The sequence below is a fragment of the Amblyomma mixtum genome, chromosome 5, assembly GCF_055824585.1.
Source record: "Amblyomma mixtum isolate Tamu chromosome 5, ASM5582458v1, whole genome shotgun sequence".
Lineage (NCBI taxonomy): Eukaryota > Metazoa > Arthropoda > Arachnida > Ixodida > Ixodidae > Amblyomma > Amblyomma mixtum.
In genome coordinates this window covers 1327255-1349928 of record NC_143016.1, presented here as the reverse complement: position 1 = coordinate 1349928, position 22674 = coordinate 1327255, and the positions used below count along the sequence as shown (strand labels likewise).

The window sequence follows — 22674 nt, the reverse complement described above, 5'->3', positions numbered from 1 at the left end:
CCGGCCCGTGAATCCCGGAGTGAAGACCAGCCCGGGCCCGGCCCGTTTCACAGTAACGCTTGAGGTATACTGCTCACTCTCAGCAAGTAGACTGCTACTACACCGATAAGGAACTGGCCGACAATGGTTCTGAAACCGCAGTTTGGCTTCCAGAAAGTTCGTTCTTTTTAACCCAGAAGGAAGTGCTTAAGAGTAGTGCTCGCCAGGCCCATCTTATGGAAAGTGATTTCGTGTAGGTGGGCAAGGATAAACTAGGAAGTTCCGAGAGCTAAATAAAAAGGGCTGCATACACGCGTAGTAGTCCACTTTACGTTCCCCCATGATTTTAATCAGTTATATTCTGCCGCCCGTGAAGTATAAATATTAAAGCTGCCATACAAGCAGTAGGATGCCATTTTTTTAGTGAACGCGATCTCATAGTTTGAGCTCATAGCCGAACTGGTCGCCTTTCAGCATAAACGACAAGCTAAAAGGCTCGAGTTTCACGGTATGTGTTTGAAGACTATAAGCGTCCTTAACTAATATGTTCTTCCCGAATGCATTTCTAATAGTGTATAGGTATGTTTTGGGATGACGAACGATCAATGGCAAATTAAGGCCGGTTGAATTTTACTCTTACTGCATTTCTGCGGGGAAATAAGGAAATAAATAAGTCGGTGAATAAAACTTAGTTTTTTCTCAGCGCGTACTATAACTCATAGCTCATCCGTGTCGCTGCTTCAATGCCACAGTTGTGTACTTCACTCTACAATAGTGAATGAAAAGTCTGACATCAGCCGTTTCTGTACGGACCCAAGCCCGGCTCGGGCCTGCAGCTTTAAGCCCGAGCCCGGCCCCGGTCCGCAACTTCTGGCCCGGGCCCGGCCCAGGCCCGGCAAAACAAATCATGCCTTTCCGTTCATCTTTCTCTCTCTCTCTTTTCCACTACTGTGAATATACCATACATTCAAAAAGTGATTCTACAGAACTATAGGCGCGATAACCTGACCAAAGACGAGATTCTGTTCAATTATCTGAAATCAAACAGATCGCTCCTTTTCTTCGCCATAGAGTACACGGCAGGTGCCCATGAAGGGTAGATGACCATCGTTAGCCCATAACGGGAAAGCGGGAATATTTAATTCGTAATTGCTAGTGTTTAGAACAACGAAGTATACGCTCAAATCTTAAAGCGGGATAGCATGATGAACTGAAAAGGATAGAATGGCCGTAAGTTATGATTGGCAGTAAGAGAATACTTACTCAATGTACAAGTTACGATTAGAAGTAGAAAATTTATACGGCATAAAACGTCCGCGCTCTCTTGCACCATACAAGGCAAGAGCGGTCGACTGCTGTTAACAGCGACGTCTACTACAGTTTGAGGTACTGCGACTGCGCAGCACACCACTGCAGCTACATTACTTCGGTACTCGAAGTAAAAATGAAGAAAAAAAACACTTCGCTTGATTAGCTCAGCAGGAAAGCTAGAAGTGCGCTGTAAGGATAATTTGCTCGGCGTGACAGCATGACGGAGGCGTCTGAAAACACCAGGCGAACCGCGACAAAAGGATGACCGTACGCACATAAAGGGGCGTCCAGCCGTCTAGACGCTATTGATTGATCAAGCAGGCTAAGGGCCGGCGCCGCTGTAACAGAGTGCTTGGCGGCAGTCACTGCAGCTACCCGCGTCTCGAGAATTTTGCCATCTTGGCCGTCGCAGGACTCGTCGCTGTCGCGTCGTCTCCGGCCGCCCAAGTTAGCTCTCAACGCTAAACCATCCTCTTCGTTCGCGCATTCTCTTCGTAGTGAAACAGGACTCAAGTGTCCTCTCGCATCGCCACTTCCGTTTGCTGCGTGGTCCAAGTTAAGCCTGCAATAGGAAACTGCCATATACTCAACAGGACACCTGTTGCAGTCGTTTAATTAAAACCTCTGCAAATGCAACATCACAACCTCCTGCGGTGTAAATCGTCTTTTGAAGCCTCTCCGTTGCGACAGAACTACTTGTCGTCGTAAACGAGGAAAGCCGTAGTGGAGGGCTCCGGAAATTTCGACCACCTGACGTTAAAGGACCCCAGGTGGTCGAAATTTCCGGAGCCCTTCACTACGGCGTCCCTTATAGCATTTGTCTCTGGGACGTTAAACCGCCATAAAATATAAACCAAACCATCAGAGGTCTTTGCACTTGATATCGGTATATGATGAAGGCTGCGACGAGGCAGGGGCGGATTTATGCAGTGATATTCCATTCAGGGAATTGGTTTTTAGGAAATAACGCAACTGGCTCATATCTCGGTGGACACCTGAACCGTGCCGTGAGGGAAGAGATAAAGGAGGGAGTGAAAGAACAAAAAAAAATGGTACGGTTCAACTATAGTGCTTAACCTGGTAAGAGAGCGAAAGCTACAACGTATCGGGCAACTATAAGCGCCTTGGCGTCGGTAACGTTGAGTGCGTTCCGGACACTAGATAGGCAGTGCACCACCCTGGAAGGTGGCAGTTGATGGTTGTTGTAGTTGTTTAAGACTTTATTTGTGCGCAAATTTAAAGGGAAGGGGGATGGGATCAGGCAGACGGGAGCCCTTGAGCCCCGGCGGCCTCCGCAGCCCACTTGCATGTCGCCACTTGGACGGCTGGATCTGAGCTGCGCATCAGTGCCTCCCACTGCTCCACATTTTCAATGTTGCTACGTCGATTGGGAAGATTTGAGCAACCCCACATCATATGCGTGAGGTTGGCTGGCTGAGGGCAGAATTTATATGTACCCGTGTACTTGTCTGGGCAAATGTGCGAGTAATTGTGGGATGAGGGTACGTATATGTCTGTAAGCGGCGCCCGGTGTTTTCTTGTAGGGTTTTGTGGCTCATTGCGAGATTTTACTCACCCAATGAACGCTGTGGCCTATTGCAGCAGTGCCGCGTGTCTGCCACAACGTTGTCAGCGGTAACGCATGCCGCCTACATCTCTCTCGCACCATCTATTAGGATCGGGTGAGCGGAGCTCCCGCTCCGTTGGTTTCATAGCTTAAAGCGCGACTAAGGTGTCCGCGTTGCCGTTGACCACGTTTTACACTCAGATCATTTTAAGGTAAGGAAGTGCGCATAACGGCTCTCTGGGTCAGGACACGCCTGAATCGTGCTTATAGGTACGTGGGATCATGAGAGAGAGATGTGAGCTGCAGGCATTGACAAGGTTGTGCCAGAAATGCGGCGCTGAAGCCATAGGCCGTCGGCGTTCATTGTGTTCATTGGCGTTGGCGTTGTCAACGTTTTACACTCCGATCATTTTAAGGAAAGGAAGGCAAGGAAGCGCGGCGAGGCACGCCAGCTGTACGTAGTGACGTCACTTGCTCCTCGCGCATGCGCAGTATGTTCTTGCAAGAGCACGCGAAACGGCGAGACTGTGGGCAATGTAGCGCACGCAACAATATGTGGCTGCGCGCAGATATTGCTTTCGCAATCCTCCAGGTTTAACCAGCGGTAAGCCAGAGCCAATTTTTTTCATTCTTAGAAGCTTCCGGCACGCCGCTTTATCGTCTTGTGATCGCGTTATCGTTTATTGTGACGCAAGATGCGCCCAGGTTAATCTCGATTGATCGTATCCGGGCGAAGCTGATTTTACGTTGTACGAGAATGTTCTAGTAACTTTCCATGCTTTATCTAGTAAGTTCGCTATCAGAGTTAAAATGAGCCCGGCCGAGAGTATCGGGCATTTCTGTTCGACGACCGCCGAGCTCGCCTGTTGCTGCGCCGCCGCCGAGTAATTCAGTTCTTTGCGGGCGCAAGTCATCCCAAATAAAGTGTTTCGCTTAGAAACCGTTCTCGCTGCTTCCCTGCTCGCCGGACTGCGGTCACCACTACGTGAAAATTCGCAGGACTCGACGCTGTTCTTGTTGCGACTGAAAGAAGAATGAAAAGGAAATTGCACGGGCCTGCCGACTGGCTCGATCTGAGCCACCACCACTGCCACATGCAGATAGAGGAAAGTTGAAAGATATGAGAAGAAAGAGTGAAAGAACAGACGCGTCCGCCGAAGCGTCGACGCCGGCTGTAACAGATATCCCAGCGCCCATCGGTACGCCCATGGAAGCTTCCTCTCGGATACGGCGGAAACACTGAAACCGTCGGCGGTGTCTTGCGCAATCCGCAAACAAAGCGGCTTACACGCATGCGCTCGTCGTTCACTTGATGTACGCGGAAGGGTAGCCTGGTGCCTTCCGGAGCGACGGACGTCGTAATATTCGCGGGAAGAAAATATGGCGATGTTTGTTCTCGGCCAGGCAACAATGCTGTGCGGAAGAGCGCCAAGGCGTTGACCTCGCATACTCGACAGTAGCGTATCGCAATTTTAGGGCGGAGTATATCCACGTGTAGCTGAGACAAGTGTCCAAGTAAATATTTTCGCCTTTTTCGAATTTATTCGAATTCGGATGATAAAACGGAACCGCAGTGAAAACACCGAGCGCGTTAGATAGTAACTGCGTTAGTAAACAGCTGTGACTATATATTTAGACTTGTTGAACGCGGTCGATGGCACCCCTCAATAGAAGCTATTTACAGTGTAACATCGGCGACGCCCTTTCTTTCGTATGGCAGCTCTTGTCGCGTTACTAAACAAAGACCACGTCCCAAACGGCATAAACGTGCGGCTTTGATGCGATGATGGCTAATTAAATGTAAACCGGAAATACAAAAGTGCCTGTGCTCGGTGCGGTGTCTATACACGCTGAACAACCCGAGGTGGTTGAAATAATGCGGAGCTTTCTATAGTGCTGCGTGTCTGATAGCCCAGAAGCAGCTTCGGGACGTCGAACCCCATCACTACCACAGCACAAGTCGAATGGCTTGCTTCACCATTAAACGTAGTGGTTGTGCTACGTACTAGCTGATACATTTGTTCCCGCAATAAAGCACACAGACCGCTTAACTCAGGTCGAAGTGACAGGTGTTGGATGCAGAAGAGAGCACAAGCCGAAAAGACGGCCAATTCTTTGGTCACGTGGACGGAAGCCGCCAGCAGTATTTGTGTAAGCGCCTTTTTCTCTGCGCGTATATTGTCCTTATCCTCATCTTTCCTATAGGTTGTTGCCCTGTGTAGACTGAAAGGCTGGACCCGAGTCTAGTGAAACGCACTGTTTTTTTTTTTCCTTATCCACTTTGTTCTCTCGTTCATCCTTCTCAAGATTACTCTATAGTGTCTTTCACAGACGAAAGGGCTACCGTATAGATTCCTTCCACCCAGTCACTCCTGCTTTGTTTTGCGATTGAAATATAGAGATATTTTTTGAATATATGTAATTTGCTTCTGGAAAGATTTTTTTTTTTACCGTGCCATTCCACAAATGCAAATGTCTCCTTTTTCTGGTAAGCTGGCACTGCAGCATACCGCGGGCTCTACCTCAGGTAGTTAAAACACCGCGAGGTCCAACAGTTATGCAGGAAAACACCAATTCCGCGCGTTTTCCGCATAACGTTTTTTTACAACTGTTCTTCAGGTGACCGAAGTTTAAAGCAACTGCTTTTCTGAAGATCCAGCCCCGTTCCATGGCAGTCAGTGTGGACAGCTGGTGACTTGTCTTGCACATTTAACTTGATTGCACAATGTTTTCACCTAGTGAATGCAACTTAAATTTATTTTTGAAAAAAGTTCCGCATATTTATGTGGAACGTCGTTCCAGATATACAGGGATGAATAAAATATGCGCAACAGATATTTTAACTGCAATAAACCCTTTTAAGGGACAAAGCTGAGGGCATTAATGGGCATGCGCAGTGGTATACCTAGCCTCCGTTGCACGCCATGTGCCGAGTCAAGGCAGGCCGATGCAGCCGGCGCAGTCACCCCACTACGTGTGCGTGTGGTAGCAACGGGTTGCTGTGTCACCATGCTACACGTGCCACCTCCTTCCCGATAACGCGTTCAAAGCGCGCTACGTGCCTTTCCAAGGTCGCTGAGCCATTATTAAGCAATATAGACTCAAGGAAGGTAAACATCGAAGTTCTCCATAATACAGTCGGCATGCATGAAAGCACGGTTACTCCAACCGCTATGTGATATAACTTTCAGTTCCGTTCGGCGGCAGCCATTAGGTATACAGCCGGCCAAATCTAGCTAGCTTGCGCGGCGGCCGCTTTTTCTGTGCTTTGCAACGAAGCAAACTTGCAGAAAGCTCAATATTAAGGACGGGCTTAGTGAGCCTGAGCTTATATTGGATATCTTAGCTAGTTTGCTCTTTCATAAGCTGAAGGAGCACGGAAAACGCGGCTGTCACGCACGCCAGCTTTTTGGCCGGCTTTACGTGGTTCACCGTTTGGACTAGACTCAATGCGCTGTCGATCGGCGTCTAATTTTGGCCTTAGAGCGGTACGCTGCTTCATCGACTACAACTAAATGCGCCCTATACTTTCGGTTCCTATAGCCGGGCCTTTGACGACGACTATCCATCTCGCGTACGAAGAAGAAGCGCTGATGACAACAGAGCAGAAAATTTGCAGTGTTTGAAATGACGTCCTTCGAAGCCCTTTATGCCTTTCACTGAGCCTATTGAGCGTCGCCTCCTTAAAGTCGCTTTCACTTGCTGCGTGAAATACAACTTGCTGGCATCGAAGTATGTTTGCGCTCTCTTTATGACACTAACATGCATATCCGTATATCACGTTCGCGTCAAAACAGCAAGTGATATGGATAGCAGCACGCAAGTATGTCATTCTTGTCTCGAGTAAACTGTCCCCTAAGATACGCTGTGGATGTCGCAAGCAAATATGCTTAAGGGATACGGATGCAATCACGGATGTCTATATCAAGTATCAGTGACACACAAAGGGGGGAAAACTCTGAAATGAGAATATAGGGTAATCTTTGTTTTTTCTCTCTTAGAAATGGAGCAGCGCATTTCGAAATTTTCTCGATTCTACTTTCTCTGGCCTCATAAAGCGGAAAGTTTCTGATTTCGTCGATGACATGAGGACGTATACGAAATAAAATTCAGGACAACATGAAAAAAAAACAGTGCGCTATTTTCATAGCAACTCCAAGCGAGGAAAGAGTGCGAATGCACAGAGCGACGCCGTCTTAGTGTACGGCACTACTCAGCAAACAAGAAAGGAGAGAAGGGTATATACGCCGTCCATAAGCCACTGTTATCTTTCACACTTGTTCAATGATTCCGCAGGCTCGATGAAAGATTATTTAAGGTCCCACTGACGAGGACGGCATGCCTGAGAATTCGGCGAATTTTCCTCGCCTTTGGCTTTAAGAAATTGGACGCATATAGAGCCATTGTCGGAGATGGAAATCGCGCAAGTGCAGGAGGACGATGAAGGGTGGCGGTCCTATATGCGCAAGACATTTGTTCAACTTTTTTTTTTTTTTCATCGAAATAAATGGTGCCAGTCGGGAAGTTTCTCGCTAAGTGTGGCATGGGATAAGGTGCATCCTGTGCTTCAGTCGTCCTGTGATGCTTCTTCTGCAGAGTCAGTAGTGATTTAAGCTAGCTTTCTCTAGATCAACAGCCTTTTATGAACTGTACCAGCCGCACGAAGTTTTTATGCGAAGCATACTACTTTAGCTACCACTTCAGCCCTTCACCGGGGTTATGCGCCTCCAAATCACGTGATTCTTGACGTCACACCACGTGACACGATGACGTCACGACAGTGGAGAAACGGGAGCCTACCTCGCGCCGTCGCTGTGGTTGTGCGCCTCCAAATCACGTGATACATGACGTCACACCACGTGACGCGATGACGTCACGACAGTGGAGAAACGGGGGCCCACCTCGCGCCGTCGCTGTGGTTGTGCGCCTCCAAATTACGCGACACGATGATGCTTCGCATTCTCCAGGCTTAACCAAGTTAAGCCTCAGCCATTTTTTTTTCGCGTCGGACCTTCCGTTAAAAAGCGCGTTGGTTATCCTGCTCTTGCGCATTCTCTCGCTAGGAAGGGCAGTTCAAGTAGAGCGTTACGAATGCTGCCTTTCCGCGAATCTCGCTTGAACAGAACTTGCCAGTTCTCGTTTCGCCCAAAGCGCAAATACTTCTTGCTCTTCGAGTGCTATCATAATCATCATCATCACCTTGTCTACGCTCACTACAGAGCAAAGGCCTCTCTCCCATGTCTCTCCAATTAACCCTGTCCTTTGCCAGCTGCAGCCATCGTACCCCCGCGAACTTCCTAATCTCGTACGCCCACCTAACTTTCTGCCGCCCCCTGCTTCGTTTGCCTTCTCTTGGAATTCAACCCGTTACCCGCAAGGACTAGTGGTTACCTTGCCTTCGCATTACATGCCCTGACCAGGCCCATTTCTTCCTCTTGATTTCGACTATAGAATGCCATTAACCCGCGTTTGTTCCCTCACAATTAACGTGACTCCTATCAATTTCCTTTCCATATATTTCTAGCCTCCACGTTTTTGCCCCGTAGGTGAGTACGAGCGCTAGAGGCTTTCACACTTGTGCATGCGCTGTTTTGGCACGGGCTGACGATAAGTTTTGATTTTCACATTTTGCGTATTGAAATCGCTCTTTTGGCGTTTGTTCGTCCACGCTGACGGAGAATTTTTGTTTTTATTATTTCACCTAGCGCTATGAGCCAAAAGTACTGGAAGATTATACCGCTATTCGCCAATTTTTGCCAACAATTACGAACAGTGATGAACACGAAACGTATAGTTTGCATAAAATAATAACTAAAAGGTTCAAATATGAATAACAATCACTAGAGACGAATATATATCGGAACCTAATTATGCTTTACTCTTCTGGTCTGTGTCACCGCACGTAGCCACATTAACGCTTTACGCCACCAAAGATAAATCCCGAATAATGTCTTGCAGTGCTATACACTCTCAAGCTTCCGGTGTTTATTCACGTGCCACGCTTTCCTTGCGTGAATCGAACGCAGTCCTAGCGCCCACTCTTCTGCTCTGTACGCACTAGAAAGGTTGAATGGAAAAGCCGTGGACTGGAGCATCGCTCCGGCCAGCTTATCTATCACTCCCTTCTTGAACGAGTCATGGGACCGGAAGCAACAAGAGAATGAAGCGATTCGAAATGACAACGGCACATGTGCAGTGAGCCATGCGCGAACCTATGGTTTGTCCACTTCTCCAGCGCGTTTCCAGGCAATGGTCGCCATTTGTCATGCCACTCTTAAAGGGCAACTGCATAGGTTCTAGAAATCGACGAAAAATGGTTGAATATGTGATAATTGCAGGTAAAGCATGCGAATTCCTTTTGGGTTAGCTTTTGAAATGGTGACATAACCACCGATCAATATCTCGACGGCCTTTAAGCTTCTCCGCAGTGCACAACGCCAAGTGGAGTGCGCCTGATGACATCATCGAAGGCATCGGTACATTTCCAACGCATAAACACCTGCTTTGAAAGAAAAAAAGCCAACGCCACAGACGGCAAAGCCCGCCGAGCGTTGTTTGGCAGCATCCAACGGTACACGGCTGAGTGTGGCTGACGGCAGCGGTAATTTGAAATCATACCTTCCGTGACGTCACACTGAACTTCCCCGCATTCCTGCTGAGCTTCGAGGAGAAGCACAAAATTCAATCGCCGATTGCGTCGCCATTTTAAATGCTAGTGCAATGACACTTCGCATGCTTCACCTACAGCTTATATATATTTGAATCCTTGAATATTGCGAAATTCTCAAAAAGTGATGCAGGTGCCCTCTAATGCTCGTCCTTTTCTGTGCACACCGCCACATTCGCCTGTAACCGGCAGCGTATGAATGCATTCATTGCTAGTAGCTACTCGGCAAAGTAGTTAGCTGCGTACACGCCGTCATTTAACCGCACAGCTGGCTCTACTCGGAGCGAGTCAACCTGCACTGCGTGTTTTATTATTAACAGCACGAAACAAGTCACGGACGAGATGACACTGGACACAAGATTGCCTGTCCTGGGTCTTCTCGCTCTCATCCGTCGTCGTTGCTTGCGCACAGTTAACACTGAATATGCGTCACCAGTCAACCCAGGCTACTCCCATAAACAACCGCACTGTGTAACAAAACAGTGTACGCATGCGAATTTAGCCACCGTGAATTTTGCAAGTGCGGAAACAGCTCATGGGAGTTAGTAACGGCGTTCGAAGTCGTGTAGTGAAGCAGCGCTCGAGCGTGTTCCGTTTGACTTCAATGGATTGGCAGGCACAGTAGGTTCCGAAGAGGTGCACGCAATTAGCGCGGTGGAGCACACGGGATGTTGTCGCTTGTTACACAACGCATTTCGGCGCGCACTGTACCGCGTATCGTCGTCGGCTCGCCCGCCTTCGTAGCCTTCTCGAGGAAACCTCTCCTCGTTTCCCTGCCAAGTGCTAAACCGCCGCGATAAAGTGTGACTATCGAACACTCAACTTGGTTTTTTATCTGCGCGCCACCACGATGGTGTCTCTTGGTGGTCATCTAACTTCCCCTCCGGCGGCAACGCAGCTCCAGACAGGAGGTTTGCATAGTGGATAAGATAAGGCTCCACGCAAGATCTGAGCAAAACCCGGGACACGTCGAAAAACGGACGACGACCGCCTTATCGCCGTTGTTTTCACGATGGGCGCGTTCTAGACTTGAATCGTGAATTTGCGAGCAGTGTACTAAAAGCTTTCCCTGTGATAACTTGACGGATACGCCGGCCAGCCAACGCGTTTTCGGTCGTGATGATTCTGCCTCTGAATGAGTGAGTGAGTGGGTGAGTGGGTGAGTGAGTGAGTGAGTGAGTGAGTGAGTGAGTGAGTGAGTGAGTGGGTGAGTGGGTGAGTGGGTGAGTGAGTGAGTGAGTGAGTGAGTGAGTGAGTGCGTGAGTGAGTGAGTGAGTGAGTGAGTGAGTGAGTGAGTGAGTGAGTGAGTGAGTGAGTGAGTGAGTGAGTGAGTGAGTGAGTGAGTGAGTGAGTGAGTGAGTGAGTGAGTGAGCGAGCGAGCCAGGGGGCCAGGGGGCCGGGGGCCAGTGAGCCCGCGAGCCAGTGAGCCCGTGAGCCAGTGAGCGAGTGAGCTAGGGAGGGAAGGAGGAAGGGAGGGAGGGGGAGCGTGCGCCATCATTACGCATCCCATGAAATGGGCAACAAAGTAACTATTTAGCAGGGCAAGGAGATTACAATAACCCGCGCGCGAAGGTGAGGCAGTGCGATTGATTAGTGCGCCTTAAACGAGGTCATGAAGTAATTACAGCGAACTAGCACTATCAAGGAAATGGTCGGATTAGACTACAGGCCGAATGCAAGCGAACGTAATGGGTTCGCGTAAGCTGAGAGGCTTAACTGAGCACTTGGTGCATTTGAGCTGCCCAGCTTGAGAACAACAGCATAGCCAGATGTCAAGGCGGTATGAAATGCTGAACGGACAGACCGAAACAATTTGCACCTTCGCTGTCTGCGCGTTACAAAGTGGTTCTCTGTGTTTATACAGCGCAAATACGCCAACACAGCCAGGCTTTGACCTCAGTCAAACTTTTATTATTTAAGACGCCTAAGTGCCTGCTGCATCCAAAGTCCTGATAGTATGGCAGACGAGCAGTTTTGATCATTACTGGAGGTTTCAATCGATTCGCCAGTCGTTATGCGGCCTCAAACGCGCACTGTTGGCGAAAGCGATTACAGGCGCGCCCCAGGACGGCGTTCCAAATGCCGCTGTCAGCGCTAAGCGTCTGCTCGTTCTGTAAACACCACGCCGCCTCCGGACACGTGACCCTTCCCGCCAGGACGGCGACAGTGCATACATGTGTTTGCACTTCATCTTCCCTTCGACGGAACATATAAGCCGCCAGCTCCGGTTTGAAACTTTTGTCTGGGCTATCTTGTTTCGATGGCGGCCACGGGTGTCTTCTGGCTGTTGCAACTGCTTCGTGATGAATATGTGCGACGACAAAGTTGCGGCTGTCGTCTTATTTAATATTAACTGCGATATCCGCATGAAGAACTTTCTGAACGGATAACCGGCATCCCTGTCTGCGTCGCTTAGTACTCCGCGACAGGACACTTCAGAAAGACGACAAGTACTGGTTTCTTTTTTTTTTTTTTGTTGAAACCGTTCGAACGCTAAGGAAACGGTGCTCCTCGCAGCTTGCACTCTAAGGCACTATACATTTATATATATATATTTAAATGTTCTGCAACTTTTCTACATGTTTTCTAATTAAATCGCTCGTTATGATCGTTACCGATTGCCAACGTGCTTGTTTTCTTAAATGCGATAGCATTAGAAGCCTCACATGGCCAAAATGCGTATTGGCTGGAGGGAAGTAACGTCGTCAGAGCAGCGCATTCCCATTGGCTGGAGGGAAGTAACGTCATCAGAGCAGCGCATTCCCATTGGCTGGAGGGAAGTGACATCACTAGACAGGAGCGTTCCTATTGGCTGGACAGAAGTGACATCAGATCGAACGTTACGATGTCAGACCGGAAGTGACGTCTCTTCCGGTAAGGCACCAGCAACTGCTGATGTTAGCGCAGTGACAACACAGAATGTAATTAGATGCCCTTGTGAATCTTTACATCCGTCTTTTTTTTTTTTTGCATCATCCGCATGTTCTTACTAAGCCAACCCCCTCGGTTGAGCTGCGGAACCACGCTACGGAGCGTTTTTCGCATCATCAACAAATAACTGGCTCGCCTATACTGATTAATGATAGCACGGGCGAAAGAAGTACAAAATCGCATGATATTTCACGCACACCCCAGCGCCAGTTGAAGTATAAAACAAGTTCGGCTGCTTGCGCTGTTCCTTCTCGTAGCTCATTAGTTTGTTATATATATATATATATATATATATATATATATATATATATATATATATATATATATATATATATATATATATATATATATATATACGTCGTTTTATAAGCTCGGCTACAACCGCGTGCCATTTCAAATCTGGCGCGCCGTTAACTGCTTTGTACTGTCCTTTCCTGGCCTGTGAGGAAAAAGCTCCATAAGGGCCGCGTAGCCATGAATTCGTAATATGCAGGACGAATATTCGACAGCAGTAACATTCACTTTTTTTTTAATCTTGTAATTAAATTTTAACGTGCTCCTTGCGTGGCGACGACTGGGACAGTCAGCTTAAACTCTTTCCCAAAAATTATGCCTCAATAAATTTGAACAACTAAAAATGTTGGATTGCGCCGTCGAGCAATAAAAGCATGCGATGCGAGCCGACCGAACGACCAAAGCGCGCAGCTCAAACTTGCGCAACGCTTAACGAACTGCACTATTTCCCTGTGCCTGCAGTACAGCACTAAGCCTCAAATAAACCTCTCAAATAGAAGCAGTATCGCCATAGCAGGAATATCGCGCGAGTTTTTCCAATCGCAGCATTCACAAACTGCGCAGACGGCTTTATCACGTGGTGAAAAGTTCCGACCTCTGTTCGCCGTTTTACCCTATGAAGCATGTGCCAGTTCCTTGAGCTTACAAGAAAGAAAACAAGTAGGAAAAAATATTGATTTGCCGAAAGATGTTCCTAAACTCTTGTGAAACGAGTTATGATCACAGCGCTACAAAGGTATTGATCCCATAAACGCGACTTCCTCGAAAACAGATTTGGCTGATACCGCGAATAGACAGGACTAGACCGTGTTCAACAAACTGGTGGAAATCAATACTAACTTTACGATACACGTGAAGAAAAAAGAAATTAAAGACGGCGACGAAGACAGTAATACTCGACGGAAATGATTCAAAAGACAAACTGCATTATGTGCTAAGAACCAAAAGCAAATCTCGCCTTCGCAACTGCTCTCAACGTCGTAAAAACAGGCTTTAAAAAATCGTCTGCCGCTTACTCGCTCCCACAGTGCGTCTTATTAGATACGTGCAGCGTTACTGAATACAGATCTGGCCTGCTAGCCAATCGGGGCTCCACGCGCACGCAAGTACGCCCTGCGATTGGCCGGCGCCCGATCAAGGCAGCCAATGATACGACAGCCAAGGTATGCCAGCCAATCGCGAACTAGTATTTGAACCCTCTACTGGCATTGCAATGCGCTCACTGGCTGACGGTATATCTACGCTTTCCGCTGCACTGCACGATTTTAGTACCGCGGAGGTTAAAGCGTGTTTGTCGGCTGCTCTACTGCCGCTGCAGTCATCAGGACGCGAGAAAGTCAATCCAGGAAGACCCGCCCCTCCTAAACTTTATTGTGGGCTACAAACTGCAGCGATACCGGCTTGTCTCGAAGAGCTACGGGTATGACGACGACAGAGAGAGAGAGAAAAAAAAAGAAAAAGGAAAGCAAAGTAAAGCGAACATGCAAAGTACGACGCAACCGAGACGGATGATGCGAGCAACCCTCGTACACGTCACAGCCGCGAAGACGTTGGTAGTGCGTTCCTTATCTCGAAGCCCGGTTCCGGTCTCTCCGCACGGCGAAAGCCTCCCTGACGTCGTCCCGCCGGGTGTTACCTCGAAGCGGATGTCAACACAATAATAACCGTAAAAGCAGAAGTCGGCGCAGCTCGTAAAGACTTCCTAATGACCCGTAATGGCGGTCGGCACGTTGTTAAAGTTTTACAAAGTTTTAAAGCAGCGCTGTACCGCGCATGCCTTTCAGACTTTAATTTCCCCGTGCTTCCTCGGCTTCTTAACTTGCTTCTTTATCGTGTCGCTCGGTAAAATGAAGGAGAAAAAAAAATCTCGAGCGCCGTAAAACGGCAGTGTCAGGGCGACTTCCTATAAAGAATTGGCTAACAGTATTTTGCAGCCATAAATCCGGCTTCACGCGATGTGAGGGTTACCGGGAGAGGTGCACGATACGAGAGGCGAGGGTGTTCTTCCCCGCGGACCTGGCATATCAGCTAGCTGTTTGTTTTCTGGGCATGAAGCTTACATGAGGCGGCGCAAGGAAATTCATTATTGTCGACCTTGCGGGATTGCCAAACGCGAGCAGAAGCTGAGGTCTCTTAGTACACGGAGATGGTTTTGCATTTCCCCTCTGGCGAAACACCACTTCTGCGACCAACTACAGATCTTCTCACGACCCTAGGAGCAACCGGTTTTTTTGGTGGGCCGTGGTGGAGCTTAATCCTAAACTCTTTCCTGTTCTACGAGCACAGCCCAGTGTCCAATATGGCGGTGCCCATCGATCTCTTTTTGAAAAGATCTCTAGGTCTGCAGCAAAACGTCACATAATTTGAGAAGCCGTGCTCGGGCTGTGAGGACTATGACGTCCTGCTTACCAAGGACTGGAAGCTCCGCGAACTCTACTCTTCTTTCCTTTTTCCTGACGGTGTCCCGTAACATCTGCTGAAGTCGTGTTAATTACAAGGACCTACGACATTCTTATGATCCCTGTGTAGGCGGCCTGAGAGGTCGAGTTCCACAACGTTCCCACGGCATTCAGAGCCTGTCACTTGCCTTGATGTATCGCCATGGCTATGTCACGTCGCAGTGGTGGGCCAAGCAAGTCCGACAACTGACCTTGAGGCGTTTACATCAGTCCATAGCTGGTGACCTCCCGTTGGTGCGGGCACTAAACGAATGTGTCTTATTGCTTTGTCTGTTTTCAATATTCGAACCCGAAGATTACACGTGAACGAGTTGGATGACACTCTTTTAACTCCACAGTCGTTCCCAGCCGGGCCGGTTGCGTGGTTCGAGCAAGCACTAATTAATTCCGCCTTATGCAAGTGGTCGCTCACCGCAATACTGGAATCAGTGCTGAAGTCTTCGTCCTCGGGGCTTGGTGATGCTTCCATATGCGCTAGGCTGCAGGACCAGAAAACCACCTGCGGCAGGTGAAAGAAGTGAAGCAATTAATATTCACTCTAACAATGAATGATTTACGGACTGATAAATCAATTCAACAACTTGGATTAACACAGATAATCATTCTAGCATTTATGATGGCTTGCAAGGGGGTACGAGATGTTGTCGATGGCGTTGGTGGCAGCGATTGCGATGTTGAAGATGACCAAGATGAAGAAGAAGCTTTATTTGACGGAGACGACTCGATGGCCTCAAGGGGTAAATAACGTGGGGTGTATGTGTACAAGCTACAACGGTCGGCGCACTGCAGGACTTAGATTTCTGATTCAAGCCTGACAGAAATATTACATACGACGGGCGAAAATTGTGAGCAGTTTAAAAAGTGAACGAATAAATCTATCACACAGCCTTCCTATTGTCCGCATTTCAAACACAAGACATAAGTGCGTGACACATACACTGTACGTATTGAAAGTCCTGTGACCCACATGTCAAAAGGGCATTTGACGATCCGCGCGAGCTCCTATACCATGACCGCGTGTATTTGAACAGTTGACAGTGCATTTGAGAGAGAGAGAAAACTTCTATTTGCCGCCCCATTTGAGAGCCCCCTTTCACGGAGTGTAGTCTGCCCCCAGAAGAGAAGGCAAACGCAAGGCGGCCTCATTGTCGTCACTTGAGCGACGAGAAAAACTTAGAAGAAATCGAATCATGATCATTCCGATTCCAAGAGGACCGAAAACTTGTTCGGATTATGCAGTATTAGAATTAACGGGACCTTTATCAACGCACTTGATGAAGACGGGATCAAAGCGCTAGTTCGAATGAACCGGAAGTTCGAGTTAAACGAGTTCCAATCCGCCTTTTTCACGACGCGACTGCGCATGCGCCCATCCCCTGGCGGCGGTGTCGCAAAACATACTGAAAGTGTAAACAAACCGGCTTCCTACGCGGGGTGCGTTGCTGCAGCCGTCGGGCGTTCAGCACGAGCGTTTGCGATGCCTACGACATGTGTTGCATACGGCTGCAATGCCCAATATGTAAAGGGAAGCCAAGTCGGATGTTTTCGTTTTCCGAATGCTTCTCGGGACCGCCTTCGACGCGAAGCGTGGATAAAAGCAGTCCGCCGGCTCGACGATCGTGGCCGCCCATGGGCAACGTCAAGCACGTCAAGACTGGGCGGGAATCACTTTGTGACAGGTACGGACGAGGTACTGTGGTTAAATGCGTGTGCAGTCTATCACGAAATCTTTTATTCATGGGCAGGAAGGCCTCGGATGTCAGCGCGGCACCCAGACTTCCAGTCGCTGATCTCAAGATCGCGGTTTCGATCCAGACCACGACAGCCGCATTTCAGTGGAGGCGAAATACAAAAGCAATAGTGTGCTGTGTATGTCAATGCACGTGAAATAAGTCCAAGTCGCATATATTAATACGGAGCCCTCCACTGAAGCGTTCCACGCAGCTCATATGTCAGACGTTTAAGTCCACGTATCAGTACCATGGCGTGCGCTCATCGCAGGCAACTGTTTTTCAAGAAACAAGCAGAGGTGCACTGCGGCGCTAGCCTCACACGCTTCCAGTTCGTCACCAAAAATGACTTTAGGTTTGTATCCCGGTAGGGCAAAAACTGAATGGGGTATATTTAAGTTAACTCCAAAAGTTCTGCAGCGCGCACATCCGTACGGATCCCTACGGACGGGCAGACGGTGGAACGGAAGAAAAAGTAGCGGACACTCGAGGCAAAAATGTGGCCATTTCATCTGTTCTACATTAACACACTGCAAATTGGAATCGCGCACCAGCAAGCACATATGAGTTTGCACATTCAGTATCGCGACTGTATGCAGATCGGCCTCCATGAAACTAGGCTGCGACACGGTTTGATAAAGCTAAACAGCACTGCCGCCAATAAATGCGAAATGATCGGGGATATTTCATTGAACATTACGTTCCGAATGTAGCCTTCATCTTTGAAGCGGCGGCCCTTGCTTAGCTGGCGATCGCATCGCATGCCGGATGATGGCAGATACTGAAGAATTTGCTCTTCGGTGGGCACGGCAGCCTGCCTCGGACTTTGCACCCCGCCATCAGTCAGCCGTAGAAATCCTCCAGATACCAGGCGCTGCCCAGGTCACGCCATCGTCGACAGATTCCAACTAGAGCACTGCACGGGCCTCAATCTGAGGCCCAAGCCCGGCCCGGGCCCGCGACCTGAAGCCCGAGCCCGGCCCAGGCCCGCGGCTTCAAGCCCGGGCCCGGCCCAGGCCCGCTAAATTATCGCTGTAGCGAGCCCGGCCCGGCCCGTGAATCCCAGAGTGAGGCCCAGCCCGGGCCCGGCCCGGCCCGTTTCACAGTAACGCTTGAGGTATACCGCTCACTCTGAGCAAGTAGACTGCTACTGGACCGATAAGAAACTGGCCGTCAAAGGTTCTGAAACCACAGTTTGGCTTGCAGAAGGTAGGTTCTTTTTAACCCAGAAGGAAGTGATTAAGACTTGTGCTCGGCAGGCCCGTCTTTTGGACAGTGATCTCGTGTTGACTTGACTTGACTTGTGTAGGTGCGCAATGATAAATTCGGGGAGTTCCGAGAGCCAAACAAAAAGGGCTGCATACGCGCGCAGTAGACTACTTTGCATCCCCCCATGATTTCAATCAGTTATATTTTGCCGCCCGGATGTCTAAACCAAGCTGCCTAGCAAGCAGTGGGATGACATTTTTTTAGTGGACGCGATCTCAGAGGCTGAACTCATAGCCGAACTGATCGCCTTTCAGCAGAAACGAAAAGCTGAAAGTCTTGAGTATTTCACGGTGTGTGTTTTGAAGACTATAAGCGTCCTAAACTAATATGTTCTTCCGCCGCCGCGGTGGCTCAGTGGCTATGGTGCTCGGCTGCTGTCCCGAAAGACGCGGGTTCGATCCCGGCCGTGGCGGCTGAATTTCTTTGGAGGAGAAATTCGAGGCCCGTGTACTGTGCGATGTCAGTGCACGTTAAAGAACCCCAGGTGGTCGAAATTTCCGGAGCCCTCCACTACGGCGTCTCTCATAGCCTTAGTCGCTTTGGGACGTTAAACCCCATAAACCAAACCAATATGTTCTTCCCGAATGCATTTTATTAGTGTTGAATGGTACGGCAAAACAGCGCTGACGGACGGGACGGAAGAAGATGGGACAAACACATGCGCTGGACTAACAACCAAATGGTTTATTGCGAAAGAGGGGTGCAATATAAAGCATAGAAGGGAAAACTGCGGTGTAAACATGACAAGGCATACATTCCGGATATCATCAATGATTAAGAAAAGCGATCTCCTGTGGGAATAGAGCCACCGAAGGTAGGCTTACACATGAGTTGCCTAATGTGTGAATGTGAAAGGCCTCCGATATCAGGCGTGAGGTGTGATCTCTATACTTGGCGATGATAGTGTATCGCTGTAGCGGTACACTATCAGCGATACACTAGCGGAGACCGGACGGTGCGTCAATGATCGGCTACGCGAACACGCGAAAGACATAGAAAACAAGTCACGCCGAAATAACATGGTCATTCATTTCGCAGATTGCGACAAATGTGAGGCGTTTTTAGACCAAACCACTATCATCGCCAAGTATAGAGATCACACCTCACGCCTGATATCGGAGGCCTTTCACATTCACACATTAGGCAACTCATGTGTAAGCCAACCATCGGTGGCTCTATTCCCACAGGAGATCGCTTTTCTTAATCATTGATGATATCCGGAATGTATGCCTTGTCATGTTTACACCGCAGTTTTCCCTTCTATGCTTTATATTGCACCCCTCTTTCGCAATAAACCATTTGGTTGTTAGTTCAGCGCATGTGTTTGTCTCATCTTCTTCCGTCCCGTCCGTCAGCGCTGTTTTGCCGTACCATTCAACATGAACCAACCAGCCCTACTCAGCCCTCTCCTTGAATTTATTAGTGCATAAGCATGTTTTGGGATGACGAACCATCAATTGCCAATTGAGACTGGTTGAATTTTACTCTTATTGGTGGAGCAGAAGATAACGCGCGAACCGCGTGATAACACTTGTCATGACAATCAGGATGAAGAAGCGAGGAGGGATAGACTTATCAGATGAGATTTACAAACTCTCACGAGATTTTGTGGCTATTGCATTTACGAGAAGTTCCGGTCAGCTGTTCAAAAAGAAAACCAAACGCGCTTTAGTTTTAGCATTTTACCACATGAGAAAAATATAGCTATAAAATAAAAGCTATGTTTTTGGTGCTTAAGGGCCCAAGGGGAGTCAGGCTGTGAGAGACACCGAAGCAGAGGGTTCCGGATCATTTCAACCACCTGAATTTCTTCAACGAGCAATGATACTACAAAATACATGGCTGTCATGCTTGCCGCCTAAATATAAATGCGGCCGCCGAGGTTAGGAGCAAACCATGCTTCCCCGGCTCAGTAATCAAGCGCCTTGACCACTAAGCCCCCGCTGCGTGGAAATAAGGAAATAGATAAGTCAATGAATAAAGCTTAGTTTTTTTCTCAGCGCGTACCATGGCCCATAGCTCATCCGTGTCGCTGCTCCAATGCCGCAGTTGTGTACTTCACTGTGCAACAGTGAGTGAATAGTCGGACACCAGCCGTTTCTGTACGGACCGAAGCCTGACTCGGGTCCGCAGCTTTAAGCCCGAGCCCGGCCCGGGCCCGCAACTTCAGGCCCGGGCCCGGCCCAGGCCCGGCGAAACAAACCATGGCCCGGGCTTTTGGGCCGGCCCGAGCCCGTGCAGTGCACTAAATTTCCAACAAAACGTGCTCCAGCGGCACTCCGTCCGGCCGGGTTGGGCGCGCAGTACCCTTCCAGTGAGCTTCCAGCGTTGTACGCGAGGTGGCAGCACAGGAAAATGAAAAACGCCGATTACCCGGACGTCACTGTACAAACGAACACCACGACTTGCTCTTCTCATCTTAACAAACGGGAACAATAAGTCCGAAATTACGCGTCATAAGCGTTTTGCTGTCAGATTCAGTTCGTAAAGTTTTTACCTGTAACTATACGCAACAAGAAAGCGCGTTTCGCTCAAGTGGCCTCATTGCGAAAGCTACAAGAAGGAGCGCTTCATTCGGTTCATTTCCTTTCTAAGCCCCTCAAAAGAGCGGCCCCCAACCCGCAGAACACAGGTCTGGTGTAGACCGCTGCTGTACAAGCCGCTCACAAGGCCGAACAAAACCCTATCGAACCGTGCGGATGACTGGGCTTCATTCGCACTTTGCTTTTCTGTTTGTACACCCTAGCGGCGAGTGCGCGCAACAGAATCAAAACGCAATCCAGTAGATTCTGAGGAGGAACGCGCCATCTAAAATATAAGGAATTAAGGGCGAAAAAAATAGAAGAGGAAGGATTACATCCTCGTCGATGTTCACAGCATGAAGGCGGCTTAGAGCCCAAACAGACCGGTACGTAGGGGAAGATTATAACGGGGCACTAGAATTTTTTGAGGAATAAGAAATGAACATAAAAATAACCGTTCTATTGCGCACAGAGCACTGAAAACTAACGCGAGAGAGAGAGAGAGATGCGAAGCTTACGCAGAGACATCGGCACAGCTCTAGGAAGCGGAAACAGAACACCCTGCACTGTACGCGCCGGTGTTAATTCCCGGACATTTTTGCGCAAATTCCACATTCGCCGCGCCGCCCACGGCAGCTTGCAGAAGAGCTTCGCACAGTTCTGGTTACTTCTTTTTTCTGCCGCTGCCTGGCCGATAAATAGTGAAAAACAATATCAAAAATAATAAAAATCATTCGCACTGCATATGCTTTTTAGTCGGCGGCGAAAATCGTTTACGAGCGCGTTCGTTTTACAGCCGGGCAGAAAGGAGTCCGCAGGAAGAGCGGAAGCAGCGCTTACGAGTATAATCGCCGAAGCCGATAAAGAATTTTAAAATACATGGCAAAACAAAAGCGCGCAGAAAGGTTTGCAATGAGCGGCGTCGTTAATACCTCGTTAAATTTTCAAACGCGCTATTTCCAATACGGCGCGTATTTATCTAACAGAGCGAACGAAAACCCTTTCGCTGCATCGAACGTGCACGGCGTTCCTGTCGTTTATTAACTTTACTTTTATCTCGTCGGAAAGCAAACGGTGAAACGTTGTATCCCTTCGTCAAACAACGCATCTGCCCACCGAACAACAATAGCTCCTCTGTTTAACTACACGTGTCTCGGCAACTTCCTTATTTTACGACTGCATTCGAATAACTTCCAGTGCCGTCTGTGACGTTGACACGCAGTGGTGTCTTTCCCACGGTCTGCGCATGTGTAGTTAGTTGCTCGCACACACAACACGGTCCTGATTAAGTAAAGCTTGCAACTCACTGCGTGTTTTGTTCGAAACACCGACCGCCACGCCTTTCTCTTGTTTACTGTTTTTCTTTCCGTGGCGGGGGGGGGGGGGGGGGGGGGGGGGATGTGCGAAGATTCAATTAAACACGCGTGAAAGACAAACAAACGCCTCTCTACTTTTCATGCATTAATTTATGAGTATTCGCGTACGCGTGTAATGTGTCTACGCGTAGACGGCTATAACACCTTATACGGCTGAACATGTACGGTTGCAAAAATGTCGTAAAACACGTCTCCTCCACTTTCAGTTTAAACATTTATTTTTTATACTTTCTCTCGCCGAAGATCCATCGCAGATTGAATGTGCGTCACGGATAAGCCCTTGCATGCGCCAACAAACCCATTAACGTCACTTCGGACCGGTGTAAAAATGAAAACGAACCACCTCGCCGCTCTCTGGAAAGAGATTGGGTTGTAACGCGAGAAGCGAGAACGAAGAGAGCCCGTTCGCGGAAAGACAACCACAGATAAAGATGGGAAAATAATCGTTTCACGCGTTGCGCAGCTTTGAAAGAAGTATAGAGACTCGCCGAAGCCCTCGCGCCGCTGAAATCCGCCTGGGAAGCGACGCAGCCGGCAACCATGGGTGCGCATGATTTCTGCGCAGCAGG

General features: G+C 48.8%; 1 protein-coding gene across 4 annotated transcripts in view; it reads right to left on the bottom strand.

The window, feature by feature from the left end:
* nolo (ADAMTS-like no long nerve cord) overlaps window positions 1–22674 on the bottom strand; it is a 294779-nt gene that overhangs the window by 43117 nt on the left and 228988 nt on the right. For all 4 annotated transcript variants that reach the window (XM_089542963.1, XM_089542960.1, XM_089542961.1 and 1 more), the window contains exon 2: window positions 15621–15707. In XM_089542963.1, the coding sequence (XP_089399089.1) occupies window positions 15621–15677 (57 nt within the window). In that variant the 5' untranslated portion in view covers window positions 15678–15707. The remainder of the gene's footprint in view (window positions 1–15620; window positions 15708–22674) is intronic.